Source organism: Podarcis raffonei, chromosome 3 (assembly GCF_027172205.1).
Source record: "Podarcis raffonei isolate rPodRaf1 chromosome 3, rPodRaf1.pri, whole genome shotgun sequence".
Taxonomy (NCBI): domain Eukaryota; kingdom Metazoa; phylum Chordata; class Lepidosauria; order Squamata; family Lacertidae; genus Podarcis; species Podarcis raffonei.
The window spans coordinates 3,063,685-3,076,092 of NC_070604.1; the positions used below are offsets into that span (position 1 = coordinate 3,063,685).

Here is a 12,408-nt window from a genome sequence, read left to right on the forward strand (position 1 = left end):
TGTATGTGAAAAGGAGGAGAACGAATTTAGATTTAAAGTTCTCTTCTGTTTAAAAATAAGAGCAGAATGCGGAACATAATCCCAGACAGCGAATAAATAACACACCAGGAGTCAAGCAGATAAGGGAGAGGCGGAGAGCAGCAGGCCTGATCCAGCAGCCCTTTAGCCGCATCCTTGGCTGGAAAATGAGGCCTGCTATTTGGACGCGGGCGCTTACACTTTCTTTTCATGTTCTTTAAATATTTTTTGAGAAAAGAAAAGAAACGTGGCTATGAACTGGTCTGCGTGAGAGCAGGAAGGCCGAGGCTTTGGTGGAGAGCGCGCAGAGACGGGGCGAGCCCGGAGGACGTGGGTGGCTGCCCCGAGGGAGCTGGGGGTGGCGGGGCTGCGGGTGCTGGAGCGGAGACGCGGCGGGCGCTGCCTTCCTCCTTGGGCTGGATAAAACTTCCCGCAGCGGCGTCCCTCACAGCACCTGGAAGCGCCAAGAGGCCTGGTCCTTGTAGTCCAGGCAGTCCGGGGAGTTGAAGTTCAGCTTCCAGGAAGAGGCGGCGGCGGGGGCCGGCTCCTTGTAGTCCAGGCAGTCGGAGGAGTTGAAGGCCAGTCCGGTGCCCCCGTAGCCCGGCTGGTGGTGGTGGTGGTGGTGGTGATGGTGGTGGTGACTGGAGCCCTGGCCCAGCGGGTGGTGCGCGTGCGGGTGCGCGGCGCCGGCCATGGAGGAGGGCGCCATGGGGCTGAGCTGGTGCGCGTGCGGGTGCGCGTGCATGGGCAAGTAGGAGCCGCAGTCCACGCCGCCGAAGTAGGAGGAGGAGGGCGGCGGGGGCGGCGGGGGCGGCGCGGGGTAGCCCTGCGCGTAGCCGCCGCCCTGCCCGTAGGACATCGGGTAGGAGGCGGAGGGCGCGCCCGAGACGGAGCGCTGCATGCAGGAGGCGCCGCCGGGCGCCAGGGGCTCGGGCACGGCGCCCGGCGAGATGGACGCGGGGCTCCAGATGGACGAGGCGGCCACGGCCGAGGGCGCGCTGCCGAGGGACGCCGAGGAAGAGGAGGAGGCCGGGCCCGAGCCGGCGGCCCCGCTGCCCGCAGGGTTGCCCAAGGCCGCTGCCCCGCCGGCCGGGCCCGAGGAGTTGGAGCTGGAGGAGGAGGACGAGGCGGAGCTGGAGACGGCGGGCGGCGTGAACTGGCCGCTGCTCTCCGAGCCCGAGCTCTCCCGCGCCGGCGACGACTTCTTCTTGGCCGGCCGGCTCTTGGCGCCGCTGCCGCTCTGCTGCTGCTGGCGGCACTTGGCGCGGCGGTTTTTGAACCAGACCTGGAAGAAAAAGAAAAGAAAAGAACATGGGGGCGGGGGGCGGAACAGGCTCTTCCACGAATAAGGGACCCCACCCCTGCTCTGCCACCCAGTCTCTTCCCCTCGCCCACTTTGGCACACGCGGTGTGATCGCAACGAAACAGAAAAGTGCCAAACAACCTCAATCTATGCGGAATGGTGCAGGGCGGAAGAGGCCGTTCAGCAGCTGTCCAGGTTAGCCTATCATCCTCCATCCCTATTCCTCTACACATCCATTGCCGGCTTCCTACCAGGGGTAATCAGGAGCCACCAGGGTCTGGCTCAGCGCGTTCTCTCTCGCCAGGCTCCGCACACTGTTGCGCTCATGTGGGGCCCACGAGGAAGGGAAGATAAGTCGCTGCTGCGACCCAGAACAGAACCCAGCTAACCAATTCTGGGCGACTCTGGAACCCCACGTAGGCACCACAAATCACACCCTAGCCAAAACACCCCCAGACTCAGCACCTGCCTGGCATGACACCCACCTTCTGCTCAGGTGAATGACGCAACCCATCATGGTTTGATCAAGTTTCCCCCCTAGCCAACTTCCTCCCAGCAGGCTCCTGCAGATAGGGGCTGCCAGTCCACCCACACCCATCATGTCACACTATCAAAAAGTAGGAAAGCGAGTGGGAGTCTGCACCAGTTCCACCAACACAGCCCTGGCCAACCAATCCTCCTTATAGCCATTTATAAATTACGGTAAGCTGGCAGTCCAGGACCTCATGCACCTTCTACTAGTAACACCCAATAGAAGCAGGCAATGAGCCAGCCATCAGCGTGGGAACATGAGAAGCTGTCTTATCCTGAGTCAAACCTTTGGTCCAGCTAGCTCAGCATTGTCTACACTGTCTGGCAATGGATTTTCAGGGTTTCAGACGAGGATCTCTCCATTCAGAAACTGGAGATTTAATCTGGGATTTTCTTCTCCTAAAGAATGCACTGCTACAGAGCTCCTTGCAGCTCCTTGCCCAAAGGATTGCTATTAAAGAATCCTATTAGCTAGAGATTTTATATGTAGCAAAGATGTTAAATCCATCCCTCCACCTGTCCCTCTCAAATATCTAGCAAGGAGGATTCATCAGCACCCAACAGGCAAATGCTAGATGCGGAGAACTGCACCCCTAATTAAGCATCCATCCAACAGAACACAGTATTCTCTTCCCGACACCATTCTACATTCCCATCCTACAGAGAGAGGGAGCCATTATAAGGTTACCAGACGTCCCCGTTTCCCAGGGACAGCCTCCGGATTTACAAACCAGTCCCCATACAAAATCCATTGAAGCTGAAAAGTGTCCTCAGATTCACTGAAAAAAATCTGGTAACCTTAAGCCATTAGGAACAAAGTTCTCAGCCTGTTCCGTTCAACAGTACCCAGCTTGGCCTCCCCCCTAAATATATATCTAGAGCTATCATCTTAATACACCCTGCTTTATACTATCTTTTAGGAGACAGTATAACTCTCAGCATACCCAAAACAGAAACCATTCCTTTGTTGCAGACACACCCATCCCAGTACATAGCATCATTAGTATCCTTTATGATCAGTTAAGAGCAAGCCAGCATTTTTACTGTGTCATTCCTTATCCTTCAACCTGTAAGACTAGTCAACAGGTAGCATCCTATCCTGTTACTACTGTCCACTGTCTACTCTTCCTTTTGCTCATCAGTCAGTCAGCTCCCTCATCTACATCTCCAAAAAGTCTAAGACAATCAGTATCGTGCATCCTTTAGCAAGCTCCTAGATAAACTCTGCTCCACCAAACTACATGGAACAAACTTGAACCAAATCCATATCCAACAAAAAACTATCCTAACAGCCACTGCTTTAGTGTACACTTGCCCAGCTGAGTCTATGGCGTAAAAAGGCAAGGAACACCACTCAGTCTTGTCAGTATAAAAGGATATCAGCATCAGCATGATACAGTTGCTACCAACATACTGAAGAGCAGCCAAATGAGTCTTGTTTCCCATTATTATTACTTATGCAAGGTCGTCTCATCAGTTCAACAGGTTACTTCACACTTTACCAGCCAGAGTTCTCATCTTAACATGAGAAAATCAAGTTGTAACCAGCATAACATCCACCCGTCAGTGCCAAGGACATACAGCCCAGTCACCACCCAGTTGTATTAAGTGCTCTGTTACAGCCAGTCCTTCAGTGAAATTCCCAGTAGAGTTTCAAGACTCTGTCACGTTGACTACCACCTACATATCATTTCACCAACCGTCTGACAGTGTGATGAGCACAGAATTTTTGAAGTTAAAACAGTTTGCTTCCAGGACTTCGCTGCCTTAACACCATCGTAATCACAGTGCACTTATCTATCCTTTATATGGAAACTCAGTTCATCTTATTATCTGACAGACAAGATGGAGCACCCTTAATCACTTTGTGGGAACTGGAATTTCAGTGTAGCAATCCAAGTCCAGAGAACCCATAGTATGGAATTCAGAATGGCTGTAATTCTCACATAAGTCCCTCCCCCCGCCTCCCATACAGGTTATCCTTGTGATATTTGGTAAGCTTTTATGAATCTCAGCCTCAATCGCTAACATTTTAATCATAGATTATTTTTTTGTTAAGTAACATGCCACATCAGCTAGTAGCTATTTCACGAATACAATAACAGTATAGGAAACAGACTTAATTTCAAGTATGTTTGCATTGAACCTTGATCAGAGTAACACCCTTTCCAATAGGTGCTTTACCACTGCAACTCCCAGTGAGTTTCCAATAGGGCTTGCTTGTAGGTAAATACATGTAGGAACAGATCTTGGAGCCATTTTAGTCATTAATAGTGTCCTACATACATAGCTCTCTGTGATCTATTATGCATAGTTGTACTTCACTCCATTTACATGTAGTAAAACACAGCCTGCCCACATAGCATGCATGCATGCATGCATGCATGCATTGAAATGCAACAATGACATGCACTTTTTAATTCCTTTCTTTTCCAGGTAAATGCTTTCCATGTAGAAAACCCCTTAGGTCTGAACTGACCCTCAAAGAGAAAGAGGACATTGACCAGATAATTAGCAGATAGGAAGAATCTCACCTTGCACAACAGAGGTGTGGTTGCATTTTCATTACAGGTATATTTACAGTTCTAAAGAGCAGCCTTATGGCCTGTCCTATCTAGTCACTAACACTAATACAGCAAGGGAGGTATGGTCAGGAAATGGTCTATGACCTTGCCTCAGCAGGCTGAAACGGAATCCCTCCTTTTCCATGGGTTGCCAGAGGAAACCCCTGAAATAAGCTCCAGCCAGATAAAGCTGGATTGCATCAAGGATGGCAGGCTTGGTGTGATGCCAAGCCTAGCTAAGTGGGGCTTCCCCAGAGTTGTGTAGACTGGTCAAAATCTTATTAGCAAAACTTTGCAAATGCAAAATAATAAACACCCTTCGTTCACCTCTCTGCATCAAAATGTTCAAAATGGAACTGGCTCTTTTGGACTCCTGTGAAGGAGTATCTGCTCTCCACTCTAGCCTACAGCAGCTGCAGCAGCATCCAAATTAGCAGAATTTAGTTCTAGAGGTGCCCTTTGTTGGCTGTTGGGGATCCATCTGGAGGAAAGTGGGCTTTAGGGAAATAAAGGTTTGAGAAATCTGAGCTCAAAGTGCATTTAAAAAAGATTTTCTTCCTAGGATTCTGACTTGAGCCAAGGTGTGTACGCATACATACCCACACCCAATCCAAACACAGCAACCTGAAGTCTGGCAAATTAGAGTCTGCCTGCTCCTAGTCTTTTGGAATAAACAAACTGAAAAGCAAACCCTCATATATGGCAAAGCCAGTGTGTGAGTTTCAAGTCAACAGCTGAGCTTAAGATGCTACAGGAAAGGGAAATGTATGTGTGGGATGAGGTGGGAAGATAACAAAACAAAAGCCTCACATAATGTAGCAACTGGGTCACAATGTTTATTTTACTAGTCCTGTGGGAGTCAGCTGAACTACTTCAGGATCAACAATGTCTCTTCAATGGGTCTGCACTAGGGGTGCCTAGGGCAGAGCTTTTTTAAAGAGGGGACACTGCAGCACCCAGGGACACCCAGCAGCCCCCATGCCGCCCTGCAATCCCTTGTGGCGTCCGGTGGAAATAGACTTAAATTGAAATTAATGTGATTTTTCCTTTCAAGAAAGGTAGAAATCACAACAAATTTAAGTTGTAAAGAAGTCCTAGTGAGAGACTTCCAACTAATAATGTTTAAGGTTCTGCTCTAAGTGTATTTAGGATTGTCTTGAATATAACACATATTTACTTGGTAATATTTTAAGGAAATTTGCTCCAAATGTGTCTGGGGGAGGAGACCTTAAACATACTGAAACTGATTTTAATAGCTTCTATTGTAAGATATGGCTCCCCCTTATGCTCATGGGGTTGCAAGGTATGAGGAACATACTGGCATATGTGGTGGGGATGTAACTATATAAACAAGTTCTGGAATTAGGCGGCAACAGAAATTAGCATTATCATAGACAAACAGGTCACTCTGGGCTCTCAGTTATGTCTTTTATCTATTTTTGATGGTGCCAATGCCAATCTTATTTGTAAACAATTCCTTTTATATTTGCTGCTTGCTTAGCGGTTTCTCAAGGGTGAAAGGACACATCTTGGGCTCATGGTTCAAAAATGTTGTGTTTATTGTCATTTATTAAAAACTGACTCATAAGATACATGCTTCCAGGGGCGGTGCAGACTCCTCAGATTTTGCATTGTCTGGTCGTTGTTCATTATTTACATGACCAAACAACTCATGGTTGCCACACTCCTACTCAATATGATTTTATCTAGTGATGTTTATGAATACTTAATATATTTTGCATAAAAATGAATCCTGTATCCCACCAGGGAATATCTTTTATGCTATCCATTCTCTTTATATAGCTCTATTACCTTATAATGTATTTTCATTCAGTTTGCCCTTATGACATTTTATGATGCATTTTAGTTTGTTGTTTTGTTTATTGAATTGGCAAGTTTTTAATTAATAAAGTTTAGATTTAAAAGGTAAAAAAACCAACCCTGATGAAAATCAATGGGGTTTAAACAAATTACGCACAATCCAACAAAAGTCAGTCACACTTTAAAATTAAAAAGCTACGCGTATTTGTTTGATCTCAAACCCAACTGAACTTGGTGGGCATCAGCTGGATCTAACTTTGGCTGGAGTCTGCCCATTTATCTGTGTTTAGAATCGGGATTGTTAGCCTCCTGACTAGTGAGAAGGAGAAAACAAGTCAAGAGAGAGGGTCCAGCTAGTCTTTATATAGCCAAGGGGAATTGGACCTTGACGCCAAAGGAGGCGGTTGTTCAGACTCCAACAAGCGGCTTCAAAGCTCCTAATTGTGAGACTTTTGGTTATATAACTTAAGCGCCGAAAAGTTATTTCGCTCCAGCATTGGCGGGTAAGGAATTTTAGCTGCAGTTTAACAAGAGAGGCCTAGTTAGGTGCGAACTGAGGGAAGATATGGCCACACAAAACATGAGAAAAACCCGCAAATTAAAACAAAGCGAACGTTCCACGCGTCAAGTCCTTTCCCTTTTTGGAGCGCGCCCGCCAAGGGAAGAACAAACCCCCAGCGCCCCGCCCGGCCTCTCCCCACCCAGGCCAAGCCCCCTTCTGCCCCAGCTTCGCTGCTTCCCCAAGGGCCATCGCACCTGCACTCTGGACTCCGGCAGGTTGATTTTCAGCGCCACTTCCTCTCTCATGAAGATGTCCGGGTAGCGGGTCTTGGCGAAAAGCGCCTCCAAGACGTCCAGTTGCGACCGGGTGAAGGTGGTGCGCTCCCTCCGCTGCTTCCGAGGGGTGGCTGCGGGTCCCGGGACAGAAAGACAGGGGGTATTTAGGAGCCGTGTCGGCATGGTCAAGATCCGCCCCCGCGCCCCTCCCTCCGCCGCCCCCGGCCCCCGGTTCCGGATGGGGAGTGGAGGAGGGACGCGCGCTCGCCGCTCTCGGGTCCAGCAAGCGAATCGGGAGGTGGGGGCGGGGGAGGCACAAGGAACTCCAAATCCCAAGGACAGCTCCTGATATTTTGAAAGGCGCATAAATATAAACACAAAGCGTCTGTTAGAGGAGGGGAGGGTGAGAAACCCCAGGGCAGCTCCCGGGGGGGGGGGAGGGGAGGGAAATGCAGACGGAAATTCTATTCGGGTTGCAGACGGAGTTTCCTGAGCGGCCTCCGACGTAAAAGAGCAGCTCACTTGAAGTTCTGGGTCTCTTGGCGACAACCCAGTTAAAATGGAAGTATCTGTACTTAATTAGATTATTTACAGCCCAGTCATTTAAATAATTTTTAAAAAGAACTTTAGTTGGACGTAAGTTCCAGGGAAGACCTTAGATCTTGAATCCTCCAAGTAAAGATGCAATCCCAGGTATAATTTACTCCGCAGTAACTGCAGCAGAATTAAATTGGTGCTACTCTGCAGAACAAACACGCTTTTTGGAATGACGGTTTAAAGCTGCAGCCCCGCAATGGGAGCGAGTTTCACTGAAGTCGGCGGAGGGTTACCTCACAGTGAAAGGCCGTAGGATTGGGCTGCCTGCGAATTCGGGGTCAGGAGAAGTCAAGCATTTCTGAAGGACAGAGAACTTCTTGAGCTGGGGATAGACAGCACTTTCTCGCATTATATGCCACGACTTCCGGCTTAACTTGGTTGTGGATCAGGCTATAACAGCATTTGAAAAGACACGGGGAAAGCCCATCAACACCCCATTTCTTCATTTCTCAGCAAACTCATCCGTGGGGGCGGAGAGTACTGTGGACTTATGGACCCGGGAAAAGAAAAGATTGGCTCCTAACTTCGGATGCGCAGCCCAAGTTCGCAATCAAAGGATTTCACCCCCAGTTAGTTCTCAAGCACGAATAACCTTAGGAGAACTAACATTTAAACGTGTTTGTATTTGGCTTTAGATATATCCCTCAAAGTGCAAGTAGTTTAAACACACATTTGTTTTATTTGTAATATTGTCAAGGCACACGCTCCAACAACAACAAAAATAAATGGGGTCTTAAAAAGCAAGTCAAAATCTGAAACTTGGCAACTCACACTTTGGACAGTAAACATTTTGCTAGCCTGCTCCCCATTGATTATAATTAGGGACTAAATACCAAATTACTAAATACCAAAATACCAAATACCAACCTGTTTAAAGGTTGGCTTGGGGTGCTAGGGTGCCATGAGAAATAAGCATTTTAACATTGAATTAAACGCCAGGAAAATCAGCAGTGTTCACTTTCCAATTCAGGGGTAGTTTAGGATACCACAGGTATGGAGGTGATAATAAGAGTGGATAATTCAATTCTGGAAAATGGTTTTGCTGACCTGGAAAAAAATAATATGATCTATCAAGAGCTTTATCCATAAGCTCTCGGATCCCTTTCACCTTGTAGAACCTCTACAATAAATTGAGGAACTATTTTATTTCAGCCGCATAAATTAAATACGAGGCTGCTTGGAGGGGCTCGATCTGCCTGGCCAATAATCAGTGGGTAGAAGCAAAAGAGGTTGGTGCTGCTCACCCGGATACCCCACGGAAGGGTGAAGAAGATCCATCGCAGGTCCCGCCAGCCCCAGCCCATTCATGCCATAGGGGGGCTGTTTGAGGTAAGACATCATGCTAAAAGCTGGAAAGATTTTTCCAATTTATCCACACACAATTAGAAATGTTATTTTCCCCAAAAGGCGTGTCTTAAAATTCTTGGTTTGTTCGTGGTTTTTTAAAAAAATATATAATAAAAAATTTAAAAATTGATTCTTCCAAGGAGGCGGCTGAAGGAAATCCCAGGGGCAGGAGAGCCTCTCACTGCAGTCTGCAGGAACAAAAAAACACACGCACAAGACAGAGAACAAGGCAAAACATCAGTTTTTTCCCAAGTTTCCACACAAAGCGCGCCTATTTTACTTCCCTCCCTCTGTTTCCCTCTCATTTATTTGACTTTCAGATAAAGTCAAGCTGGAATATAATTTTATATACAGCTATGGCAGATCCTAACTAAGAAAAAAACCCCTCTCAAACGCATAAGGAGGGAAGTAAAGCAATGGAAGACTGTCAATTTAAAACAAAAAAAGCGGCGAGGGGTTTCTTCTAAACACCTGGTCCTGGAGTAAGAAAACTTGTACGCGGAGTTAGGCAAGATTAGGTCTTAAAAAAGGTATACATGCACATACACACTCCGTATAAATAGGGCTTTTTTAAAGGACAAAAGTCAAGCCTCTCCGTCGCACACAAGATGGCGGAAATTCCCCCCACCCGTCAAGAAAAGGGGGGAGTGGAATCCGAAAGTGACAGAGAGTGAAGAGGTGCAACCGGGTGGGGGGGAGGGGGGAAGGAGGTCTACTCCCCCCCCGCAACTCTCTTTTTTAATAACTACAGCCATATTGCCATACAATCGCCGAGGGGCTCCAGGGGTACAATACTCCGTGATGAGGGAGATAAAGCAATTATTTAAAAAGATAATTGGATTAAAAATCAAAACGAGATACCAAAAAAGGGGGTAAGTATAATTAATCTGAAAGTGGGGAGAAAGAGACGTTTTAATTAGAAATGGCTAATGGCCTAAAAACAAACAGATTCCAGGAGCTGCTTTGAAATTCACGTTCCAAAGCCCCCCCCCCCGACTGACGGCAGAGCCGCGAAGGAAGGCAGAGGAAGAGGACACAACAAAGTTGCCCAATTCTCGCATTCATTTCGGGTGGCGGAGAGTAGCAAAGACTGAAGGCAGGATCCTAGGCCCTCTTACTAAAGTAATAAAGTAAAATTTAGGCCAAGGCAAACTGTCTTTCAACTACATGAGTAAGGATGGTGGCTTATACACCCGCAGAATCCCAGTATAGGCAAAACATTCAAGGTGCTGTAATTCTACAGCCCCTTAAAAGTTTTGCTGTTGTTCCTCGAAGTTATATAATTCCAAGGATTTATAAGAGGGTTTCTGGGGGGATTTTGTAGGCATTTTTTTTTCTTAACTGAGAGAAACAGATATTTAGGTAAATTTTCCCATGTCCAGATCCAGCAGGTTCATTAGCCGATGGATTCCGCCGGAGACATGCACAAACAATAAGTTAGACAAACCAAGCAGATACAAGAAAATAAAATCCCACATCCCGCAGCAGCAGATGGTGGTGGCATTAACCTCAATTAATTATTGGCCAGAAACCTTAATTGGACCGCAGGCCACCCTGCTTCCAAAACCTATATTTATAGCAGAAAGATTACAAAACCAAGCTAGCTAACTAACTAACTAACTAACTAACTAACTAACTAAATAAATAAATAAATAAGAAACAAGAGCAAGAACTATGAAGTGGGATTTAAATTTAAGTTAATAATTTTTTCTTAGGCTGTAAAGGCCTATATATGCCAAATTAATTTAAGGCATTCCACACTCTTAAAACTGATTAACCTGTTGCTGTTTCCCTTAAGTTTGGATTTGCTTTAAAGTTCTCCTTGGTTTGATTTGAGAAGGAAGGGATTTCTGCCTCTTCACGCGATTCAAAAAGTGAAAAGAAAGTCCATCTGCCTTACTTTAGCAGGCTGCGGTCCTAAGTGAACTGACAAGATTAAACAAAAAATTTTTTTCCTTCCAGTAGCACCTTAAAGACCAACTAAGTTAGTTCTTGGTATGAGCTTTCCTGTGCATGCACACTTCTTCAGATACACTGTTGGCAGACCAACACGGCTACCTATCTGTAACTGACAAGAGTAAGGGCCTTTTGAAACCCGTGTGGTTTCCTTTAGAGAAAATAACATTGGGATTGGGCCTTAGACGGAAATTATTTTGTTTTGTTTTGACTTGGAGGATAGTTCCATTCTTCCAGCTCTACTTGCTTTAAAGTTTTCAAGACTGCAACTCTCTGAAACATCAACACTTTTGCTTATTTATTTCAGTTGCAAACCCCCCCCCCCAATGCGTTTTTCCGGGATCGCACTTGAATAAGCCTTTCAAAATCTCTCCTAAACAGCGGCCCCCTCAGCGCCTTCCTTGGGCGCTTTTAATTTCAGGAAAGGACAGTTGGAGCGAGAGATCTTCGGACGAGGCACCTCGAAGGAGGCCCAGGAATCCCGAGAGGGAGCTGGCCAGAGACCCCGGAGAAACCGGAGGGAGGGAAGCCGGGGGGGCGCGGCCAAAGGTCCTCCCGGAGAGGCCCCGCGGCAGCGAGGATGCAGCAAGTCAACACTGTAACAAAACCCAAAAAGTCGACTCCCAACCTGGAGAGACAGAGCCGAGTCCCCCCCGCTTTGGAGCTCCGCCGAGCAGCTTTCGCGGGGCGCCGAGAGACTCGCGCGGAGCGAGCGAGAGAGAGAGAGAGCGAGGAGGCGGCCCCGCGCGAGAAGGTGTCCAGAGGGGTCGCCCGGCCCGAGAGAAGCCGGGAGTCCAGTCGGGGCGAGCCCGCTCCCCGCCCGGCTCCCGGCAGCCGAGGAAAGCGGCCGAGGCCGGGGGCGAGGCGGGCGGCGAGCGCGGAGTCCGCGCCTGAGGGAGGGAGCCCGGGGGGCGCGCCAACTTCGCCGAGCCGGGCACTCGGGGGCGGCGGCGGAGCCCCGTCCGGCTGAGGCTTCCCTGCCGCGCAGCCCCGTTCGCAGGCGGCCAAGGCAAGTTTCGGGGGAAGTCGGAGTTTGGCGGCTGCCGGAGTTGCCTCCGCGCCGCGCCGAGAAGGGCTCCCGGGCTCCGGGCGAAGAGGCAGGGGCGCAACTTCTTGCCCGGCCGGGAAGGGGCTGCGGGCGGGCAGGTGAGGGAGGCGAAGTCCGGCCGGAGGAGGAGGAGGAGGAGGAGGAGGAGGGGAGCCAGAGGAGGAGGCAGCGCGCTCGCTCGCTTTACCTTGCCGAGGCGGCGTCTCGCCCAGTTCTTTAGGTGATTGGAAATGTAGCCCGATGCAGATTGATCACCTTTCCGCCGCCCTGCCCGGGTATGTGCGCGCGAGGCGAGTGCGTAACCCGGCCCGCGCCAATCCCCGGCCTCGCCGCCGCTGAGTGACAGCCGCCCGGGCAATGGCAGCGCGGGACGAGGAGCGCTCCCTCGCACGCCCCCCCTCCCGCGCCAGCCCGGCCCGGCCGCGCGCGCAGCCCCGCGCGACTCC

General features: G+C 48.9%; 1 protein-coding gene across 1 annotated transcript in view; it reads right to left on the bottom strand.

Moving 5' to 3' along the window:
• The window catches only part of OTX1 (orthodenticle homeobox 1), a 132,377-nt gene extending 120,205 nt beyond the window's left edge, over nt 1-12,172 (bottom strand). The window contains exons 1-4 of the mRNA XM_053380353.1: nt 12,150-12,172; nt 8,856-9,146; nt 6,994-7,145; nt 446-1,303 (exon numbers count right to left, since the gene is read on the bottom strand). Of these exons, the coding sequence (XP_053236328.1) occupies nt 464-1,303; nt 6,994-7,145; nt 8,856-8,952 (1,089 nt within the window). The 5' untranslated portion in view covers nt 8,953-9,146; nt 12,150-12,172 and the 3' untranslated portion in view covers nt 446-463. The remainder of the gene's footprint in view (nt 1-445; nt 1,304-6,993; nt 7,146-8,855; nt 9,147-12,149) is intronic.
• Nucleotides 12,173-12,408: the final 236 nt, after the last annotated feature.